Source organism: Globicephala melas, chromosome 10, assembly GCF_963455315.2.
Source record: "Globicephala melas chromosome 10, mGloMel1.2, whole genome shotgun sequence".
NCBI classification, from domain to species: Eukaryota; Metazoa; Chordata; class Mammalia; order Artiodactyla; family Delphinidae; genus Globicephala; species Globicephala melas.
In genome coordinates this window covers 88,064,294-88,088,708 of record NC_083323.1, presented here as the reverse complement: position 1 = coordinate 88,088,708, position 24,415 = coordinate 88,064,294, and the positions used below count along the sequence as shown (strand labels likewise).

General features: G+C 37.9%; 1 protein-coding gene across 2 annotated transcripts in view; it reads left to right on the top strand.

Moving 5' to 3' along the window:
- Positions 1-24,415, top strand: part of PIK3C2G (phosphatidylinositol-4-phosphate 3-kinase catalytic subunit type 2 gamma) — a 328,570-nt gene that overhangs the window by 197,497 nt on the left and 106,658 nt on the right. For both annotated transcript variants that reach the window (XM_060305870.2, XM_030841385.3), the window contains 2 exons: positions 8,589-8,745; positions 16,999-17,108. In XM_060305870.2, coding sequence (XP_060161853.1) covers positions 8,589-8,745; positions 16,999-17,108 — 267 coding nt within the window. The remainder of the gene's footprint in view (positions 1-8,588; positions 8,746-16,998; positions 17,109-24,415) is intronic.

The following is a 24,415-nucleotide window of genomic DNA, read 5'->3' as shown; positions in this document are numbered from 1 at the left end:
GACATCACATAAACTGATTAGAACCAAATGGGTCCAAGATGGCAGAGAAGTAGATTTCTACTAGACCTTGAACCTCAGTATATGCTCATTGTAACACATCAGCAAGCTAAATGACACACCCACAGGCGCCATGACAGTTCCAAGATTGACCATAAGGATCAAAAAGTGAGCGGTGGCCCAATTCCTGGAAATTCCCGCCCATTCCTGAAATAGCTGGAATACTCCTCCCACTCATTAGCCTATGAAATTACCCACCCCTATAAAAACTAACAATCCCATACCCTGGTGCCACTCTCACCTTCTGAGATGGCCCACGCTCTGTCTGTGGAGTGTGTTTCTCTCTAAATAAATCCACTTCTTACCTATCACTTGTCTCTCACTGAATTTTTTTCTGCGATGAGACATCAAGAATCTGAGCTTCCTTAAGTACTGAAACCAGCTGTGTGATCTCAGTTGGAAGACACTGGGTTTTGGCCGGGTTCGAGTCCTGGTTGCATGGGTTCAAGTCCCAATCAGGGTTTTGGCCAGGTTTAAGTTCCGGCCTCGGGGGTTCAAGTCCCAATCTGGGTTTAGGCTGAGTTCGAGTCCCAGCAAGTGGGTTCAAGACCCAATCTGAGGTGCAGTTTCACTACTATGTTTTTATTAAAATAGCTAAGCATAGCAACAGTAAAGAAGACAATTATCCTTGTAGTTCCCTGGTGGCCTAAGTTAGGACTCCAGGCTTTCACTGCTGAGGCCCAGGTTCAGTCCCTGGTCAGGGAACTGAGATCCTGCAAGCCCCACGGCATGACCAAAAACAAACAAACAAACAACTATATACATATATACACATATATACATAAAATTAACCAAAAAAATTCAGAGGCTTCCTCAATAATCCTTGACTTTCCTCAGTTACTGCTTGAACTGAACTTAGTTATATCTAGGCTCCTAGGCTCAAATTTTAAAATGTCTTCAATTCATTCAAAAATCTTTATGGACTTCCGGCCTCTGCCACCGCCGCCACGAGCTGAGGGCCGAGAGCGTTGGGCGGCGGGTGCGACGGTCCCCGCGCAGCCATGGACTGGCTCATGGGGATCGAGAAGGGCTGGCACTTTTCACCTAGTAGCGTGGTCCTCCATCTGATCTGTGCCCAGCTCTGGAGCAGTGTTGAAATTAGCTGGAAACCCCTGCTGCTCCCCTTCCTCTTGCATCTTCTGAGTTACATCATGTCTGGTGCTCCCATCATGCAGGGTTGGCTCTCCAGGGTTTCCGGTCAACCGGGCTGGTGAGCCTGAGGACTGGCATTTCCGACAGGCTCCCAGGTGATGCTGGACCAGGAGCAGGTGGGGAAGCAGCCATGTAACTGTGTGGAGGCCTCATGGGCATGGAAGCATGTGAGCTGCACGCCCCTCGCGGAGTGTCTGCCGCCTGCACAGCACTGTCGATGCTGGGGCAGGACGGGTCTTTTTGTGGGACCTCCACCCACAAGACACCAGGAGCACCCCTCACTGGGAAAACTTCAGACATTCTTACACATGCTTTTTCAGAGAATAGAGGAGGAAATACTACCTAATTCAGTGAGGCTAAAATAAGACAAGAACCTAACAAGAAAAGGACAATTGCAGAGCACTGTCCTCTGTGAACACAGATGTAAAACTCCCTAAGAAACTATTAGCAAAACGAATCCAGCAATATATAAAAAGAATAACAGGTCATAACCCAGAGAGGCTTTTTTCCCAGCAATCTAAGCTTAGCTGACCTTTGAAAATCAGTCAGTATAATTCACCACATTAACAGAATAAAGGAGAAAAAAAATCTCAGTTAGATGTAGAAACAGTGCATGGCAAAATATTCACATAAACAATCAGCAAACCAGGAATAGAAGGGAATGTTCTCAAGTGGTAAAGGGCACCCGGAAAAAATCTAGAGCTCATATCAAATGTTCAGTTGAATGACTAGACTGAACATCTTGCCCTGCGATCAGGAACCAGGCAAGGATGCTCTCTCTCACTACTTCTGTTCAGCACTGTGCTGATGGTCTTAGCTGTGCCATGAGGCAAAAAAAAGAGAAAGAGAGAAGAAGAAAAAGAAATAAAAGGTATAAATATTGGAAAGGAAGAGGTAGTTTGTTTGGGAAATAACAGGGTCATATATACTTATAAAATTATAGGACACTGCAAAAAGTCCAAGAAGAAGATATAAAAATTGGAAATATTTATGCATCCAACATAGGAGCTCCTCAATACATAAGGCAAATACTAACAGCCATAAAAGGGGAAGTCAACAATAACACAATCATAGTAGGGAACTTTAACACCCTACTTTCACCAATGGACAGATCATCCAAAATGAAAATAAATAAGGAAACACAGCTTTAAATGATACATTAAACAAGATGGACTTAATTGATATTTATAGGACCTTCCATCCAAAAACAAGAGAATACACATTTTTCTCAAGTGCTCATGGAATATTCTCCAGGATAGATCATATCTTGGGTCACAAATCAAGCCTTGGTAAATTTAAGAAAATTGAAATTGTATCACGTATCTTTGCCAAACACAACCCTATGAGACTAGATATCAATTACAGGAAAATATCTGTAAAAAATACAAACACCTGGAGGCTAAACAATACACTACTTAATGACAAAGTGATCACTGAAGAAATCAAAGAGGAAATTTTAAAAACCTAGAATCAAATGACAATGGAGACACGACAACCCAAAATCTATGGGATGCAGCAAAAGCAGTTCTAAGAGGGAAGTTTATAGCAATACAATCCTACTTAAGAAACAGGAAACATCTCGAATAAACAACCTAACCTTGCACCTAAAGCAATTAGAGAAAGAAGAACAAAAAAACCCCAGAGTTAGCAGACGGAAAGAAATCATAAAAATCAGATCAGAAATAAATGAAAAAGAAATGAAGGAAACAATAGCAAAGATCAGTAAAACTAAAAGCTGGTTCTTTGAGAAGATATACAAAATTGATAAACCATTAGCCAGACTCATCAAGAAAAGAAGGGAGAAGACTCAAATCAATAGAATTAGAAATGAAAAAGGGAAAGTAACAACTGACACTGCAGAAATACAAAAGATGAGAGATTACTACAAGTAACTTTATGCCAATAAAATGGACAACCTGGAAGAAATGGACAAATTCTTAGAAATGCACAACCTGCCAAGACTGAATCAGGAAGAAATAGAAAATATGAACAGACCAATCACAAGCATTGAAATTGAAACTGTGATTTAAAATCTTCCAACAAACAAAAGCCCAGGACCAGATGGCTTCACAGGCAAATTCTATCAAACATTTAGAGAACAGCTAACATCTATCCTTCTCAAACTCTTCCAAAATATAGCAGAGGGAGGAATACTCCCAAACTCATTCTACAAAGCCACCATCACCCTGATACCAAAACCAGACAAGGATGTCACAAAGAAAACTACAGGCCAATATCACTGATGAACATAGATGCAAAAATCCTCAACAAAATACTAGCAAACAGAATCCAACAGCACATAAAGAGGATCACACACCATGATCAGGTGGGGTTTATTCCAGGAATGCAAGGATTCTTCAATGTAAGCAAATCAATCAATGTGATACACCATATTAATAATTGAAGGAGAAAAACCATATGGTCATCTCAATAGATGCAGAGAAAGCTTTCGACAAAATTCAACACCCATTTATGATAAAACCCTCCAGAAAGTAAGCATAGAGGGAACTTACTTCAACATAATAAAGGTCATATATGACAAACCCACAGCCAACATCATCCTCAATGGTGAAAAACTGAAAGCATTTCCACTAAGATCAGGAACAAGACAAGGTTGCCCACTCTCACCACTCTTATTCAACATAGTTTTGGAAGTTTTAGCCACAGCAATCAGAGAAAAAAAGGAAATAAAAGGAATCCAAATTGGAAAAGAAGACGTAAAGGTGTCACTGTTTGCAGACCACATGATACTATACATAGAGAATCCTAAAGATGCTACCAGAAAACTACTAGAGCTAATCAATGAATTTGGTAAAGTAGCAGGATACAAAATTAATGCACAGAAATCTCTGGCATTCCTATACACTAATGATGAAAAATGTGAAAGTGAAATCAAGAAAACACTCCCATTTACCATTGCAACAAAAAGAATAAAATATCTAGGAATAAACCTACCTAAGGAGACAAAAGATCTGTATGCAGAAAATTATAAGACACTGCTGAAAGAAATTAAAGATGATACAAATAGATGGAGAGATATACTGTGTTCTCGGATTGAAAGAATCAACATTGTGAAAATGACTCTACTACCCAAAGCAATCTACAGATTCAATGCAATCCCTTTCAAACTACCACTGGCATTTTTCACAGAACTAGGACAAAAAATTTCACAATTTGTATGGAAACACAAAAGACCCCGAATAGCCAAAGCAATCTTGAGAACGAAAAATGGAGCTGGAGGAATCAGGCTCCCTGACTTCAGACTATACTACAGAGCTACAGTAATCAAGGCAGTATGGTAATGGCACAAAAACAGAAATATAGATCAATGGAACAGGATAGAAGGCCCAGAGATAAAGCCATGCACATATGGTCACCTTATCTTTGATAAAGGAGGCAGGAATATACAGTGGAGAAAGGACAGCCTCTTCAATAAGTGGTGTTGGGAAAACTGGACAGATACATGTAAAAGTATGAGATTAGATCACTCCCTAACACCATACACAAAAATAAGCTCAAAATGGATTAAAAACCTAAATGTAAGGCCAGGCACTGTCAAACTCTTAGAGGAAAACATAGGCAGAACACTCTATAACGTAAATCACAGGAAGATCCTTTTTGACCCACCTCCTAGAGAAATGGAAATAAAAACAAAAATAAACCTAATGAAACTTCAAAGCTTTTGCACAGCAAAAGAAACCATAAACAAGACCAAAAGACAACCCTCAGAATGGGAGAAAATATTTGCAAATGAAGCAACTGACAAAGGATTAATCTCCAAAATTTACAAGCAGCTCATGCAGCTCAATAACAAAAAAACAAACAGACCAATCCAAAAATGGGCAGAAGACCTAAATAGACACTTCTCCAAAGAAGATATACAGAGTGCCAACAAACACATGAAAGAATGCTCAACATCATTAATCATTAGAGAAATGCAAATCAAAACTGCAATGAGATATCATCTCACACCAGTCAGAATGGCCATCATCAAAAAATCTAGAAACAATAAATGCTGGAGAGGGTGTGGAGAAAAGGGAACACTCTTGCACTGCTGGTGGGAATGTTAATTGGTACAGCCACTATGGAGAACAGTATGGAGGTTCCCTAAAAAACTATAAACAGAACTACCATATGACCCAGCAATCCCACTGCTGGGCATATACCCTGAGAAAACCATAATTCAAAAAGAGTCATGTACCAAAATGTTCATTGCAGCTCTATTTACAATAGCCCAGAGATGGAAACAACCTAAGTGTCCATCATCGGATGAATGGATAAAGAAGATGTGGCACATATATACAATGGAATATTACTCAGCCATAAAAAGAGATGAAATTGAGCTATTTGTAATGAGGTGGATAGACCTAGGGTCTGTCAATACAGAGTGAAGTAAGTCAGAAAGAGAGAGACAAATACCGTATGCTAACACATATATATGGAATTTAAAAAATGTCATGAAAAACCTAGGGGTGAAACAGCAATAAAGACACAGACTTACTAGAGAATGGACTTGAGACTATGGGGAGGGGGAAGGGTAAACGGTGACAAAGCGATAAAGAGGCATGGACATATATACACTACCAAACGTAAGGTAGATAGCTAGTGGGAAGCAGCCGCATAGCACAGGGAGATCAGCTCGGTGCTTTGTGACCGCCTAGAGGGGTGGGATACGGAGGGTGGGAGGGAGGGAGATGCAAGAAGGAAGAGATATGGGAACATATGTATATGTATAACTGATCACTTTGTTATAAAGCAAAAACTAACACACCATTGTAAAGCAATTATACTCCAATAAAGATGTAAAAAAAAAAATCTTTGTTTTTAACAACGTTTTACTCAAAACTGTATTCGCATTTCAAATGCTTCTAGATCAGGGGTCCCCACCCCCAGGCTACAGACGGGTACCAGTCGGTGGCCTGTTAGGAACCGGGCTGCACAGCAGGAGGTGAGCGACGGGGGAGCGAGCAAAGCTTCATCTGTATTTTGCTCTCATTACCGCCTGAGCTCTGCCTCCTGTCAGATCAGAGATGGCATTAGTTTCTCATAGGAGGGCAAACCCTACTGTGAACTGTGCATGCGAGGGATCTAGGTTGCTTCTTATGAGAATTAATGCCTGATGATCTGAGGTGGAGCTGAGGCAGTGATGCTAGCGCTGGGGAGTGGCTGCAAATACAGATTATCATTAGCAGACAGGTTTGCCTGCACAGAGACCATAATCAATCAATTGCTTGCAGACTCATATCAAAACCCTATTAGTGAGTGGCAAGTGAAAGCAAACTCAGGGCTCCCACTGATTCTGCATTATGGTGAGTTGTATAATTATTTCATTATATATTACAATGTAATAATAATAGAAATAAAGTGCACAGTACATGTAATGCACTTGAATCATCCCAAAACCATCCCCTCCCACCACCACCACACACCCCCACCCCGGTCCGTGGAAAAATTCTCTTCCATGAAACTGGTCCCTGGTGCCACAAAGGTTGGGGACTGCTGTTCTAGTTGACCTTTAGCCAAATCAGTATTGAAACTCTGTCTCATCCTTGCTCTTATTCAGTTAGGGAGACCTCATCACAGAGCGGGTGAGCAGCCTTCTCTCTGCTCTCGCTATTAGAAGCACTAACACTTCATCTCAGGTCTCTTCGTGTTTCAAATAACATGAGAAAAAACTGACAAATATAGGGAAAACAGGATCTTCTGGTCCTTCTTTCTGGTCCTTTGTTTTTCTGTTTTTCCAGAAATGAAATATAGTTACCTCTTTTTTCCCTTACTAAGCATATCACAGTAAGTTGGTAACATCTGTTTTTTCAGATTACCTTCTGAAAGAACCTGTCATTACATATCTTAGCTTTTCTTTTTTTTTTTGAACTATAACTGACTTACAGCATCATAATTAGTTTCAGCTGTAGAACATAGTGATTCAATATTTTATACATTACAAAATGGTCACCATGATAAGTCTAGTTACCATCTGTCACCATACAGAATTATTACAATATTATTGACTGTATTCTCTATGCTATACATTACATCCCTGTGAGTTATTTATTTTATAACAGGAAGTTTGTAACTCTTAATTTCCCTCACCTATTTCACTAATCCCCCCACCTCCCTCCCCTCTGGCAACCACCACTTTGTTCTCTGAGTCTGTTTCTGTTTTGCTATGTTTGTTTGTTTTGTTTTTTAAATGCTACATGTGAGTGAAACCATGTGGTATATATGTCTCTCTCTGTCTGATACATTTCATTTAGTATAATATCCTCTAGGTCCATCCATGTTGTTGCAAATGGAAAGATTTCATTATTTTTTATGGTTGAATAATATTCCGTTATATATACACCACGTCTTCTTTATCCATTCATCTATCGATAGACACTTAGGTTGCTTCCATATCTGGGCTATTGTAAATAATGCTCCCCAATTTGTTGAGCATTTGTACAATCTACCTTGAACTCTTTATGGGATAGATTGCTTATCTCCACTTCCAAAGTTCTTCTGGGGTTTTGTTCCTTCTTTGGAACATATTTCTTTGTCTCCTCATTTTGCCTAATTCTCTGTTTATTTCTAAGTATTAGGCAAGTCAGTTATGTTTCCTGACCTTGCAGAAATGGCCTTATGTAGGAGATGTCCTATGGGGCCCAACAGCACACTACCCTCTGGTCGGCAGAGCTGTATGCTCTAGGGGTGCCCTTTATGTGGGCTGAGTGGGCCCTTCTGTTGTGATGAGGCAGACTACTGTGGGTGCACAGGTAGTCAGGGCTGGCCCCCATCTGGTTGGCTGTCCAGCTCTGGCTCAAGAGGAGGCTGCCAACCCACTGGTGGGCAGGACAGGGTCCCAGTGGTGGCTGGCTGTGGGGCCCAAAAGGGGGATCCCGGGACTGATGTTGGCCCACTATATCTTAGCTTTTGCCTGAAACTTTTTACCTAAAGGGTCAGCATACCATCTAAGGGAAAAAGAAAGGTTTTAAAAAAAAAAAAAACAAAAAACCATGAGGTTAAATAAATGATCTGTTCTATCATTTAAAAATTTAGCAATAAATATACTTTCTGTGAAATCACCTTAATTATTAATTTGGCCTTAAATTAATTTTAATGAATAATATTCATATCAAATATAACTTGGAATTAACTATTTAAGCCAATATAGGTCAACTTTGTAAAATAACTTACCCTTCCTTCTCTGTTGCAGTTCAGCTACATTATTCAAAGTCTACAGTTAGCAAGTTTCTCCAGCTGTCCTACAATGAAGGAGGTTCATGCATTAGAATATAACAAAAAATTTCAAATGGAAATAAGTTGTTGTCACTGCCTAATATAACCCTTCAAACCATTTCTCTTCCTGCTTATGGTTGGTGTTGTTTTTTGGTTTATAGGGACAGAGCCCCTTTTATTTTTACTTCAGAGATGGAGTACTTTATTACAGAGGGTGGGAAAAACCCACAGCATTTCCAAGATTTTGTGGAGCTTTGCTGTCGAGCTTATAATATTGTCAGAAGACACAGCCGCCTGCTCTTAAACCTGCTAGAAATGGTAAGTCCCTTGGGGAAATAACAGAAATAATAAGCTTCCTTTATGGCTCTCTTTCAGTAGTCTATCTTTCCTAATGGCTTGGAGTTCCCCAAAGAGCTATTCAAAACAGAATGGAATGAACAAACTAAAAGCACCATGGTACAGCTTATAAATACATTTCTTAATAATTCATAACATTTGTTCACAGTTATTGTCTCAAACCTTTCTCTTCACAATAATATTGATGTATTCAGGGGTTATCTCAGTATACTTTGATTAAAGGTCAAGGACAGTAATTTAGAATATTATACCAATTGTACTGTGCTTTAGAATTTTTTCAAAAGTATTTTTAAAATACTATCTCATTTTCACATTATGGCAACCCAATGATGTAGAACAAGCAAGGATTTTTCCTGGTTTCCCTCCCAATCTCTGCCTTTGATCACTTGCTTATTTTCCAGATTAAGAAACTGAGAGCCAAAAATGTAAGGTGACTTCCTAGCAACTTGACTCGAGGGTGGTACATTTAATACATTGAGTCTACTGAGTCATGGTCCTGGGTACTCTCTGTTGACCAACAGGGGAATTTTTTTTTTTTTTTTAGCATCTTTATTGGAGTATAATTGCTGTACAATGGAGTGTTAGTTTCTGCTTTATAACAAAGTGAATCAGTTATACATATACATATGTTCCCATATCTCTTCCCTCTTGCGTCTCCCTGCCTCCCACCCTCCTTATCCCACCCCTCTAGATGGTCACAAAGCACCGAGCTGATCTCCCTGTGCTATGCGGCTGCTTCCCACTAGCTATTTTATGTTTGGTAGTGTATATATGTCCGTGCCACTTTGTCACAGCTTACCCTTCCCCCTCCCCATATCCTCAAATCCATTCTCTAGTAGGTCTGTGTCTTTATTCCTGTCTTGCCCCTAGGTTCTTCATGACCTTTTTTCTTTTTTCTTAGATTCCATATATATATATGTTAGCATATGGTATTTGTTTTTCTCTTTCTGACTTACTTCACTCTGTATGACAGACTCTAGGTCCATCCACCTCACTACAAATAACTCAATTTCGTTTCTTTTTATGGCTGAGTAATATTCCATTGTATATATGTGCCACATCTTCTTTACCCATTCATCTGTTGATGGACACTTAGGTTGCTTCCATGTCCTGGCTATTGTAAATAGAACTGCAATGAACATTTTGGTACACGACTCTTTTTTTTTTTTTTTTTTTTTTTTTTTTTGCGGTACGTGGGCCTCTCACTGCTGTGGCCTCTCCCGTTGAGGAGCACAGGCTCCGGCCGCACAGGCTCAGCGGCCATGGCTCACGGGCTTAGCTCCTCCGCGGCATGTGGGATCTTCCCGGACCGGGGCACGAATCCGTGTCCCCTGCATCGGCAGGTGGACTCTCAACCACTGCGCCACCAGGGAAGCCCCATGACTCTTTGTGAGTTCTGGTTTTCTAAGGGTATATGCCCAGTAGTGGGATTGCTGGGTCGTATGGTAGTTCTATTTTTAGTTTTTTAAGGAACCTCCATACTGTTCTCCATAGTGGCTGTATCAATTTACATTTCCACCCACAGTGCAAGAGTGTTCCCTTTTCTCCACACCCTCTCCAGCATTTATTGTTTCTAGATTTTTTGATGATGGCCATTCTGACTGGTGTGAGATGATATCTCATTGCAGTTTTGATTTGCATTTCTCTAATGATTAATGATGTTGAGCATTCTTTCATGTGTTTGTTGGCAATCTGTATATCTTCTTTGGAGAAGTGTCTATTTAGGTCTTCTGCCCATTTTTGGATTGGGTTGTTTGTTTTTTTGGTATTGAGCTGCTTGTAAATTTTGGAGATTAATCCTTTGTCAGTTGCTTCATTTGCAAATATTTTCTCCCATTCTGAGGGTTGTCTTTTGGTCTTGTTTATGGTTTCCTTTGCTGTGCAAAAGCTTTGAAGTTTCATTAGGTCCCATTTGTTTACTTTTGTTTTTATTTCCATTTCTGTAGGAGGTGGGTCAATAAGGATCTTGCTGTGATTTATGTCATAGAGTGTTCTGCCTATGTTTCCCTCCAAGAGTTTGATAGTGTCTGGCCTTACATTTAGGTCTTTAATCCATTTTGAGTTTATTTTTGTGTATGGTGTTAGGGAGTATTCTAATTTCATACTTTTACATGTACCTGTCCAGTTTTCCCAGCACCACTTATTGAATAGGCTGTCTTTTCTCCATTGTATATTCTTGCCTCCTTTATTAAAGATAATGTGACCATACAGCAGGGGACTTTTTAATGTTTCCTTCCACTGTCCAGTGGACAGACCAGATAGTCAGGGTGAGAGGAGAAGGATCTAATAGACATCTACTGGGAGAAAAATGTGGTGGTTCCTTTGGACACATACATACACTAGTAATTGCAGCAAATTGTAGTAGAGAAATACATCTTTTTTAAATCAGCATGGTGTTTGGAGTCAATACAGTCATCAAAAATAACTGGTTTAGAGCCTTCAGATGACAGTTCTACTAGATGCTGTTAAGGGCACAGACTTGGTGCAGGGCCTTCCTGGGTTTGAATTCTAGCTTGGCATTATACTAGCTACATTCCTCAGGTATGTTACTTAACTCCAGTAGGACTCATGTTTCCTCATCTATTAACTGAAGGTAATAGCATCTGCCTTGTAGGACTGATAAATGACCTAATAGTGAATACTTTGCATGAGCATTATGTTAAGTGCTTTATGTGTATTAACTGATTTACATTTCATAATAACCCTATTAGATAATTAATATAAACACTTAGCACAGTACCTGTCACATAGTAGAATCCAATTAATTTATTATACCCGATCCTTGTTAACCTATAACAGCACTGTCCATACAGTATCCCTGAATCACTTGGTTATTTAAATTTAAGTTAATTAACATCGAATAAAATTTAAAATTCAGCTTCTAAGTCTCACTAGCCACATTTCAAGTGCTCAATAGCCACATCTGGCTCATGGTACCGTATTGGACAGCACAGGTATAAAACATTTCCATCATAGCAGAGAAGTTTTATTGGGTAGTGCTAAATAAATGTTGACCTTGTTGCAGTAAAGATTTGATTTTGATCCTTGTTTCAGTTTTCAAACAACATACGCACCTTACTTCTTTCCTCTCTGTCTTGAAAAATATGGATTTCTAAATATACTATATACATGTAGTCCTTCATTTAGAAAGACACTTTGGTCACTTCACATGTAAACTGAATATATAAGGTCCTGCCCATCTCCAGAGTCTTCAAGTTGGCTTTCCAGTAACAGCCAATGATTCATATTGGTAGAATTTCATTCTATCGCCCAATTCTATTAGGTCATATTGCAATTATGAGATGGTTTATAGTTCATAATCTGCATTCATAACAAGGGTAAAAGCCTACAAAGACTGAGTCCATGACCTTGACTCCATTTCATAATAAATATCCAAGTGGTTATCAACTCTAATATCCTTTTGGGCTGTAGCAGGGTCTAACTCATGAATCCATGAGCTCTTGAGTACTTAATATGTGCCAGAAGCTGTGGAGGATACATTAACATATGAGACCCAGTCGGTCTTAAAATTTTTAATTTAATAAGAAAGGTAAAATTCATGTACACAGGCAAATGAGGTATCCAGCATTTCTAAATGTCTAAAATGCTATAAATAACTGCATACTAGGAGTAAGTACCATATTCTAACAACTTCAACCAGTGACAGACGTTTCAAAAATAAACTCGAAGCAGAAAAGCACAAATATCGTTTCATACCCTTTCTCAGGTGACAGTAAAATTATGCTGAATGACAAGTAAGCATGTTAAAATAATGTGAAAGGACATCTTTTTGAAAAAAAAAATTGATTCTAAAAGCTATTGGTGGGCTTTTATCTTTTGTTTAATAAATGTTTCTACCTACCTAAAAAGAAAACTTCTAGCATGTGAGTCATAATGTATTCAATAGTCATTAAAGAGTTTGTATGACGTTATTTCATTTAAAAGAAGTAGATATATGGTATTTTAATCAAGTATTTAAATAATTTCTTATAAAGTAATATTAAAATCAGATGTTGAAGGTTTCTGGTATATAGTGTTTGCAAAAAATTTCCCTATGTTTTAATTATTCAAGCATGACTTTTAGGCTAATGAAGAAATTTTGGCAGTGAAGGGTACTAATTCAGATTAATCTTATAATCTTAGATTTAAGCTTTTACAGAAGTTGAAACAGAGATAAGCAGCAATGTGGACCAATTAGACCAGTGAATAAATATATGTAAAACAGCAGTGTGTTATTATCTCTCTTTCTGGTTGTTTACCTCTTGATTCTCTTCTCTTCACATTTTTTTCCTATGGGATTCTGTAGATAACCAAAGCATCAGTAAAGGTTTCAAGACCACACCTTCTCTGGTAGAGCTTCTTATAAAATAAAAACCAAATTTAAATTTACAAAAGATTATTTTCTACCTATGTGGGAAATCTATATTTCCCTCAATTCTCTCTCAAACTAACTGTTTTTGTGTTAACTTACTTAAAAAGAAGTTAATCTACTGTGCCATAACCTAGTTACAACTTGAGAAATACTTGATATGGGTCATAAATTCTACCTTCCGTGAATGGTCACTAACAAAGGATTATGAGCCACAAGTGTTTGGTGAGTCTGCTATGGAGTTAATTGTCCAGCCTTGGTTGAGAGCAGCATGTTTCCACATATTCACAGTCCTTTTTGTTTACTCCTGGGAAAAGCTGGGGAAAATAATCCATGAAATTCCCATCTTGCTTAAAACCAAAACATCTGTAGAGAACAAAGAATGTTGCTAGCTGAATTCACTAACATAAAAGCCTGTATTTCATCAGCTTTTCTCTTATTAAAAAATCAATAGAAATTATTATGGAAGCCTCCCAAAGAACATAGGGACCATTCACCCAGTTTAAAATGTTTATCACACCCATTTTTATATCAGATATTTTCCAGCAGAAATCTTTCTAACTTCTCTACATGGTGGCAAAGTGTGTCTGCTTCCCTAAGCATAACTATCAAAATAGATTTGGATTTAGTAGGGGAAAAGCAGAAGTAAAAAAAAAAAATTAATGTTCCTATCCTTTAAAAAAGAACGTATCTGTTTATTATCTGTACTAGCCACGCTTTCCCTTTCTTATTGCCCCAATTAAAGTTATAACCCATGTAATCTAAGCCAGGGAGGCACTTGAACCACATCTCTGTGGGTCAGTGAACAGACCTGACTAAGTGGACCAGGTATGAGGCCATCCATACTCTGATGTGCCGAGTCACATCACTCAAAGCCTCCTCTCTAAGGAATGAAACACATCAACAGGGGCAAAGTTAGCACTTGTTACCTTTAATCAGCCACATGAAAGGGAGAGAACTTGGGTTTGAAGCCATCTGCACTTGGCACCTGGTGTGTAGTGTGTGTGTGTGTGTGTGTGTGTGTGTGTGTAGGAAGGGATAAGTATAGGGTCTACTTCCCAAGGAAATGTTTGACAGAGTCCTAGATGAGCAGGTGTGAATTCAGAATATCCAGAGAAACTAGAAAGCAATTCATATCTAGGGAAGAAGCTTGTTCATAGTAAATGGACAGTCATAGTGTGATAACGGGGGAAACTGCCACGATAAATACACACATGTCTCTAGAACTCTAAGTACAGAACTGATAAGATAAAACCTAATCTAGACTCTAGTTGCTGTTGGCAATGTATCTCCCTATGGTTGATTTTAAGTTTATTAGTTGGGGTTGAACTTGCTATCTATAGGTTTTAAATGCCTGACAGATATATTTTCATTCATTCACTCATGCGTTCATTATTTCACAGACATTCATTAAGTTCTAACTACTTACAAAGCACCACGTTAACAATTTAGACAATTCAACATGGAATAAAAACCTAATTTGTTTTCTCAAAGAACTTAAAATCTAATGTGACAAACATAGACATGACAAAATGTAGTTAAAGCTAGGCAGAAATAAATACTATGAAAGACATGTAACCAAAATAGGATTACTGTACAAAGAAAGCAAGTTATAAAATCTTATCAAGAGGATCTGTGGTGCTTTCAAGGAGGAAGATGTATTTGAGATGAGCCTTCAAAAAGAATTTCAATAGACAAGGAAGGAGAGGAAAGGGATCCTGGCTGAAAGAAAAGTATAAGTGTCTGTGGAGGCTTAAAGAGGGTGGGCATGACATGTGTGGGAAATGGGGGGAATCAAGTGCACCCAGGCTGTGGCACAGATGGAGACCTATGTAGACGGTGAGGTTGAAGTGATAGATCACAGGTAGATTAAGAAAGGTATTTAGAACAGAATGAACATTTTGGACTTTTATATATAGTCACCTGAGAACCTAGAAGTTTCTTTGTTTTTGATGAAGGGAGTACCATCATCTAGCTTGGATTTTAGACAGATAACTCAGAAATTATGTAATTAGAGAGGTAGCAATTGAATAACTAGAAAAGGGCTATTCAAGTTATCTAAGCAAATGAAGATGAGAAGCTGAACTAGGACAATAATTGCAGTGGAAAAGGGAATGAATACATGAGACTGTTGAGAGGGTTTTTATAGAATTAAGTGATTGACATTGGGAATCAAGAAAAAGAGAATCAAAGAAGATATGAATTTCTTGTTATTTGGACAATGATGGCAGTGAAATGTGAAACAGGAAAAAGGAGGAAGAGTTTATGGGAGAAGAAAATTTGCTCAAATTTAGATATCATGAATCTGATATCATCCATTGGAAAGACATCCATGAGGAAAGACAGCTGACAACTTCCCAGGACTACCTAATCCATTCCCATGGTTTCAATTACTATCTGTGTGCTAATGACTCCCAAATCTATATTCATGCTTTAGACCCCACCCAGCCCTCCAAATATATCCAATCACCCAGTTTTCTCAATTCTACTTCCTACGTATATTTAAAATCTAATAACTTTTCATCATTCCTAAACAGTCTACTAGTCCAGCCTCTTATTTGACTGCACTTTCATCTGTTTTTCACATATAACCATGATGATCTTTCTCGAACACAATTCATTCTTTTAATGCTCATTTTAAAACACTAAAAGAACTTTCCTTGCCATTGGGACAAAGTACAAAACCTTTCCGATTGCTAAAACATCCTGCACTACTTGTCTTTTCGGCCCCATCTCTTGTCGCTCACCCACAGGATACCCAATGTTCCAGAAAGCTATCTTGGATCTCTTCTGCAAACAAATGGAAGGTATCTTGCTCTCCTCTGTCCACCTATATATGCTATCCCCTCAGTCTGGGTGGGAAGAGTAGGAAAGGAAAACAGTTTCAAACCCATTTTTCTCACTTGAACTTCATTAAGTCAGTCACAACTTTACCCATCCTCCATTGCTGTATTCTCAGTTTATCTATTATTTTTACGATCAACAACATTGTTCTTAACTTCCCACTGCTGTAAAAGTGCCTCTGTTCCCAGAATAGGAAATAATTTATTTTAGTCATGAGGTACACTGATGATATTCTTCTTTTTTTTCTCAGAGTTCAAATTTATATCAGAAAGATCTATTTTTTTCCTAAGATGTTTGCCTATCACTAAAGAGAATGTTATCCCTTCAATCTACACTGTAATTTAAGCGAAGTATTTTTCCAAAGTTTGGCAGAAAAAATACCTGAGCCTTTGTACAATTTAATCTTTAATTGTTTCATTGTTTTAATAACTTTTAGTAAATTCAGTCACCACTTAACTAGGGAAAATTGTATTCTTGTAGTATGAGTCATAGAGTCATGAAAGAACATAAGAATAAAAAGCAAAGGAATGGCGCCTAAGATTAAGAACCAGAAAGATGAGTTTTATTCTCTGTCTTTACACACCATTTGACCTGGACACTTCACTTACAGGTTTTAGGGCATTAAGTTTTTCTTCTTGAAAATAGGTATTGTGATATAATTTTTGTGTTATAATGTATATGTATAGAGCTCTTTCTTAGTCATTAGCATTTGATTCTCCCAGAACATGTTGGATATTTTTTTTTGGATATTTTTATATCCACTTTAAAAATGTGAAAATAGAGGTCCAAACAGGTTAAGAGACTTTTCCAAGATCATTTAGATTTTAAATGGTGGGTCCAGAAATTCTGACATTAGAGCTCTTATTATTTCTATTTTCCCATGCTGAATATGTCTCTTCAATAAGAAGACAAGATGGAGATTTGATTTACATTTATTCTGAGGTTTTTTGTTTCTGTTTTATTTATCTTGTTTTGTTTGTGTGTTTGCTTGTGTTGCTAAGATGCTACATGCAGGATTGCCTGAGCTAAGTGGAATCCAAGACCTGAAATATGTGTATAATAACCTTCGTCCACAAGACACAGACCTGGAAGCGACAAGTCATTTTACCAAGTAAGATTAGCAGTGAATGTGTGAGTATGCATGAATACAGACACGTTTCACATTTGAGATGATTTTAGGGTGAACAGTCATTGGTATGAAGCTGTCATTTCTACAACAAGTTTGTGTCTTTTTCCCAAGGGATAGAAAAGGAGCAATGTGAATGTCTAGCAGAAGGCCTGAGTCAGTGTTTCTGTAGCAAGCTATTGTTTGCTAACCAGCCTCTTCATATAATACATTACTCAATAAGAGGTCATTGAAAAGAGCAAAAGCTGACATAAATAAATTGGTTGTTCTACTTGAACTATGTGCAGAAAAACAATTTGGAAAAAAGAGATTTATGATGAGATATGGACTCACTAATTTCACTTTTGTTTCTGAAATTCTCACTAATTTCATCTCTATGATGATAGAAATATTGGAATATTTGGTGACTATCTTCTATTTTTAATACAGTTTTTATTAAGCAAGTCTGGGGCAACACTAGCGTACATCAAGTTCAGAGTCTGGGCACAGCACAGTGATGGTCGGTTAGACTCAAAATTATTGTCAGAAGGGTGGTGCATTTTATAAGATTCTTTTGAACTTCAGTTTTTGAATGGATAACATAATTGCTAGCAAATTTTAGGTGCTCAATAAATGTTAGCTGTAATTATTATCCTAGTAAATATTTTAAGTAGAGAAATACAGTGCTCTTTCCTATAATTTATTGATATTGAAACTTATTTGAGTTTAATTTTTAATTTTTCTAATATTTTCAACTGGAAATTTGGAAACACAAATTATATTTTTTAATAGATATATGCTCTGTCCTTTTGAAAAAAACAGTACTTATAGTTCCCACACAGGTATTACTTTTCTCTCCTTTTTCCAGAATGTATAGTGCAGAATCTCTCTCCATTCCAGGGGTGTCAGGGGAGTTCATGGGGATGCATGTCCTAAACACTTGGAGAATTTCACTTTTGCAAGGAATCTCTGTTTCATGAACTTGAATGTATAGGCTGCTCTTGTGGTTGAGTAGAAGCAATATGACAGAATCACAGAATATTAGAGCTGGAAGAGCCCTTATAGTAAATTTATTCTGACAGTAAATATGCACACTAGAAAACCGAGATCCAAAGAAGTAAGAGGCTTGCCCACGATTAAAAGAAGTAGTAAGAAATAGAGCTAGGACTAGGGCCCAAAGCTAAGACTTTGATCCCATGCTGTAGGGTTTTTTCAACGTTTACCATTGGAAAGTATATATGATTAAGGAAATCCAGGCAGAGCCCCTGCCAAAAATATTCCTTCCTGCTATCTGGTTTGCTTCTGAAATTCTACCATTAGAAATTCTTTTGGTGAGTCTGGTAGGTTTTTTGAGTCTTGAAAATGCCCTTTACTAGTAAAGTTGCCTCTGAAAGAAGCTTTTGTTTATATCCACTTAGAAAACTACAAATATTAGTTGACAACTGTCTGTGGCCAAAGACACTTGCTTGAAGGCTGGCAGAGGTGTTTCAGATCCTTGGTTTCAAGGATGAGGGACTCTCAAGTTGCCTCAACTAATGGGGACAAGGGACTTGCATGAGAAATCCCAAAGAAGGGCTGACAGCCTACCTCAGGGAAAGCAGAAGGACATCTCTCACAGAGCCTGGAAGGTCCTTCGGAATTCAAGAGAGCTCTGGGGATCTCATGAGTAGGAATTAGCCTTCCAGTCTAGCTGCCATCCCTTGTCCAGTTAACTATACCCGAGGTGGGTGGGTTAACATGGTACCAAAAATAGTCCCCTCAGGCTATCCCATCAGGGTCTGACCAGGGTGCCTTTCTTTAAAGTGGGCGGCAGTAAGGCAGGCACAATTATTGACATGTCATTGAGACAGGGTGGGGAGATAGGGGAGGAGCATAGAGAGGGCCAGGAAAGATGGAGGTTGAAAACATGATTGGGCTGCAACCTGTGTTTGATATGTCATTGCTTGGACAAAGCAGTTATAGTGCTGCAGTTCATAAATTATCCCTCCTATAATTTAAAACAAAGGAAAAAACTATATCGGATGAAAAAAGCTCTTTCAGGCCACGGCCACAGGAAAAAGGTAAATAGGCTTTATTTGTCTGCCAGAGTCCCATCCCTCCACATCCTCCAACTTCATCTGACACACTCAGATCTGTAAGGGGCAGAATCTTAGAGATGGGTGAGGTTGCCTCTGTCGACTCATGCTTCCCTTCCTGTTCAAGAGGATGTGAACTAATACAGGAAGTAGATCTGAAGCCAGTAACTTCCTAGCAGTGAGCTAGACCTCATTATTCTGCCTGCATATCTCTGCCAGGCTAATTTTCTTACTTTCAGATATTATGTAGTATGTTCTGTTAATTAAACTTCTTTCTACAACTTTATGGTAAATAACTTGTTCTCCATGGCAGACTTAAAAGGCATCTAGTCATCTAAACTAGGGCACGTCATTTCTCTTCAATAATTGTCTTTGACTTGCCATTTCTTACCTCTTACTTTTGAGGACCTTATAAATATGATTGTCTTTATCAAGGTTCATCCACACCACCTCTATTATTCCCAGATGAATTCTTGTCAGGGTAGATCACGTTGTCAATATGCATTCATTCCTGCTTTTTCTATTTAACTCACATGCATAGCCTCATCAAAAACGCTACATTTTTAGATTAGGAAATTGAGACCCCAGAGAAATAAAATGATTTGCCAGAGGATACAACCGGCAGGAGACAAAGCCACAATTCGAATCCAGGAGTCATGCTCCAGAGTGTGGGGTCTTAAATTCTACCCTGTGTGCTCAAATCCACCCCTCCCATATGCAGGCTTCCGGGGACTTGCTGCTTCATAATTCAGACCACAGTTTTCTCAAGGTTCCTCAGAGCCCATGTTGGCTGCAATTTCACCAAGGTGACCCTATAACCTTCCTTGGGCACTAATCCTCATTCCTGAATATCCTGAGCCTTGGTGGACAGAGTCCCTTCCCAGAACTATTATCTCTGTGCTACCACCAAGTGTCCCCTGGGTGTTTGGTTCAGGATCTGCTATAACGACTGCCCTGGGAGACCCCCATGGGATAATTTGATTAATGATGCCAAGACTGTCACCTTCTTCCTTTTTTCCGTTTTGGCCCATTACCAGGTGCCTTGAACCTCTCTATATTGTTTTCCACTTTTCTTCTCAGAGAAATCTCCCATGAGACTCACCCTACCATTTATTTCCAAGAGCCTGTCTCAGTAGTATCTTTTATCCTAAAATCTCAATTATGTACCTTTATTTTTTAGATATGATTTAATATGTTTTGAGATTTCCTTTTCAACTCTTCTCTAAGTTCCTTGGTGAGTATATGTAGATCAAATGTTGAGGATCTTTTCTATCACACATTCCATCTAGCACTTTGAAGAACCTATTATCGAGGTTCAAGAAGCCTCAGTGGAATGTGACTGTGATTCTTTACAATTTAAAAAAGTTACTTAAACTCTCTGTTATTTAGATATTTAAAATTCTAAAGAAAATTATGCAATATTTCTTTTGTTAATACTTAAACAATGTATAGAGTGAATTTATAAAAGTAAGCTGCTGAATTTAAAATAATAAGGAAGCCTTAAAAATTATGTGCACTTGTTTACTTTTCTGTGTAAATAATACTGTTACCTTAAGCTATGTTCTCTGACATTATATGGATATCAAAACTTAAGGAAAAACTTGAAGTGTAGATGTCAGTGCACATAATTTACCAAAAAGAAATCAAGTTCATTAATGGATCCAACGTTGGTCTTGGTGCTTCAATGAGTGTCATTAACTCGGATATATTTTTGAGAGGCCCTGTATATTTAAATACCTTGTTCTCTTTGTTCTGAAAAGCTAAAAGTGTTTCATGCCACTTTTTATTCGGGTACTACTAAGATACAGATAAAAATAAGATGAAAATCCACCTACTCCCACCACTGCCACTAAGCTCACAGATCTGGGTCATGAATGACTAAGCCATCTGAGACACAGCATGTGTGGATGGATACCTTAAGTGCCCTAGTCCTGACCACAGCATTAGCATTAAGAGGCTGCCCCTCTTGACCCTGTTTGAGACTTGAAAGAAAGAAATGGCTTTTCCTGCCTCTCTGAGGGAGTCCTCTATTTATGAACAATACAGGATCTTACTTCACTCTTGGGTATTCACATTCTGGGTTAAGAGCTGATCATAAGAGTTTCAGAGGATGCTGTACTCTGCATGGCATTAAAAAATTATATTACAATGAATGGCATTTAGAGAAAAATGGAAATAAAATTGGTTTACTGGACACAAAGGTTTTTCACATCATTGCCAACTCCTCCAACTCCTCTCTCTGCTTCCCTTACTTGTTTTACTCCCCTTGCAGCTGCGTTCTGTTGAATAGAGTCAAGACAGTATCATGACTCAGTCCCTGCAAATTGATATTCTCATGTAATATCTCTGCCGAGCCCACTGCTAGGCAACAAAGGCAACCATATATTAAAATGCCGTCCAAATGGGTTATTTCAGAATTTTCAGTCACTCTCACACCTTGGGTTAGCTGTCTTTAGAAACAGATAACCTATTTCACAGACCCGACTCAGATCATTAAGCATAAATTTCCTGGCTTACCTCCCCTCCCACATGCAGATTATGCTTTTTACTTTACCCATTTCCTCCTCCAGAAATGTGAGAAGAAATTTTCCATGTATTCCCATATATTCCATTTGGCCTGCCAGGCAGATTCTTTGGTTTAGTAAGTATAAGATCCCCTGCTCTTCAACTAAAGAGAAGAGTAGCTTGAAGACAGCTTGAAGCAAAACAAAACTCCAAACTTCAGAATAACAAATTATTTGCATTAGTGAGGTATTTTGATAGCAAGAACTAGATTCTATCTGGTATACTTGGGGAAAAGGGTATACGTGGACTCAAACTCTAACCTAACAAATTCCGGAAACCAATATGACCTGGCCAGTTTCTAAAGGAAATGAAGACCTTCTCCTCTGCTTATCTCTACCTATCATATTCTACTTCTTTTTGCCTACTGGCCAGTATTCTCTAATATAAATTCCAGAGAGAGACAGTCTAATTGACTTAACTAGTTGCCTTTGACCCTACTGGACAGGGTCCTTCATGCCAAGCCATCATGGATTCTGTTGCCCATCCTTATTCTTAACATGGGCCACCCCTTCACAAAGAACAGCCTGGAGCGTCTTCTCTGAACTTTGAGCTTTAGAAAGAACAGTCTTAATTATGAGGGGCCATTGGGAAGAGCAGGCACAATGACTGTCCCAACAAGTACATCTGTGAAGCTGCTGAAAATGTTGATAGCATCCAGAAAGAGTGCTTCTGGACTTCACAAAGACAGGGGTCAGAGTCTCTGAGCCACCTAGAGTGTGCAGACACAATGCCAGAAATTCCCAGTTTTCCCTGCATTCCTTCTTGTTTATTTCTCGTGGCTATAGGGTGAGACAAGACTCTTTATGCTCAAATGTCTCAAAACATAATTCAATGGCTTTCTATCTGGTTTCTCTTCAGAATTGAGAAACAGAATATAGGACAGGAATGCAGATCCCTCGGTTCTTTTATCATTAAAGTTTCTTGATTTTTTTTTAGTACTTTGCAAATTGTCATCTCATGGATTGTTGTAATTCCATAAATATGGGTCACAGTTTTTCTTTGCCTTAGCTTAACCGTTGATACCTACAGAAATAAATACTCACAAGAAAAAACAAACAAACAAAAAAACAGAACCTAAAGAAACTAACAATCATGATGTCCAACTTTCCTTAAATGAAGAAAGCAGATTCAAAGGGAAAGTTAAAGTGACATTTCTCCTTTAGTTGTGATAGTTTCCCATTTTAAAAAATTGCATTATAAGCACTAATCTGAACTAAATTGACTTTTTAAACTATGTTTTTTAAACTGCAGATATGACAGCTTTTTACAATACATCAATAAAATAAGGTAGCTTTTGGAGGGAGGGGAGGATAGAAGCCTGGAATGTCATTTCACTGGCATAGTACTTATACGTAGTAAGACGAGCCCATCAATATTTCCCTAGTTTCTTTATTCCATTTGCTCTGATTTGGCTAAATTTTGTAAGGAGCCTCCATAAGAAAGTGTAGGAATTACTTATTGTATTCAAAGCCATGGGGCCTGGAATTCTTGTTTGTATGTAGTTAGGGGCCTGTGATGACATTTGCATAAGACTTGCTGATCTTGTAGATGAATTATGAAGACTTGAAACTTCAACTTGGAAAACAGCAAAATCTTTCATTTTTTAAGCCAAATTCTAAACTATGAAGCAGGAGAAAAAGTGAAATGAAAAGAGAAAAAGATAAGAAACTCTAAAATTGCCTCTTGTTTTAATCCCTAACATCTCTTTCAAAAGGATTTGAAAGAGGATTTCAAAAGAGTTTACCACAAGTCATTTTCCACAGAACCATAAATCTGTACATGTGTTTTCCTTTGTATCTCTCTGTCTGTAGTTTACTACCTTTGGGGCTCATATATATATTCATTTTTTTACTTATTTGGTAGTAAGCTTTCTGAAATAATATTTGCATAATATTATTCTATTTCCAATAACTTTTTATATGTTACTTCCTTTGATTCTATCGATAATCCCAGGGAATGGCATGGTCTAGTCATCAACTATGTTTCCTAGATGAAACGATTGAAAGCTAATTGAATTTCTTGGATCACAGGCAGAACTGATGAGTTCAAAAGAGAACAAAATTGATTTCTTGCATAATGGGTGCTCTTCCCAGGACCCTAAACAAAATCATATGGGAAAAAAAAGTCCTACATACAAAACTCATAATCTCAGATAATATAGATGTTCTTTAACTGTAGTGTCTTTGGATTAGTTGAAAGAAAATAGTAAAAAAAAATCTAAATGCTTAAAGTTGTGTTTCCCAAATTAGGGTACCATGCCATCAAAGCTACAAGGATTAACATGAGATACGCTTTTTTAGTATCTATTTTATTTAAAAGGTTAGAACATGAAGCTTAAATTTTTGTCTTCACACCTATGTACATACATGTTACGTATTCAACCAAATTTATCAAGTGCTCTCTTTTCCTTGAATTTTTTTAAATAAAAGTGCATAGAGAGGAACTTTTAAAAAAATTGTGTACCAAGACTGCATCAGCAATGATTATTCATTGAATTCATTTAAAATGTTAATTTTTTGGTTAAAAAATATTTTGAGTACTTCTGAATACTTATTGGTCCAATATAAATTTGTAACAAAATAGGAATTATCTTGATAGCATATTTTATTGGTTTAGCTATGAGAAAGTGCTGGTCAGATATATTATAGATTACAAATTCAACACTGAACCATT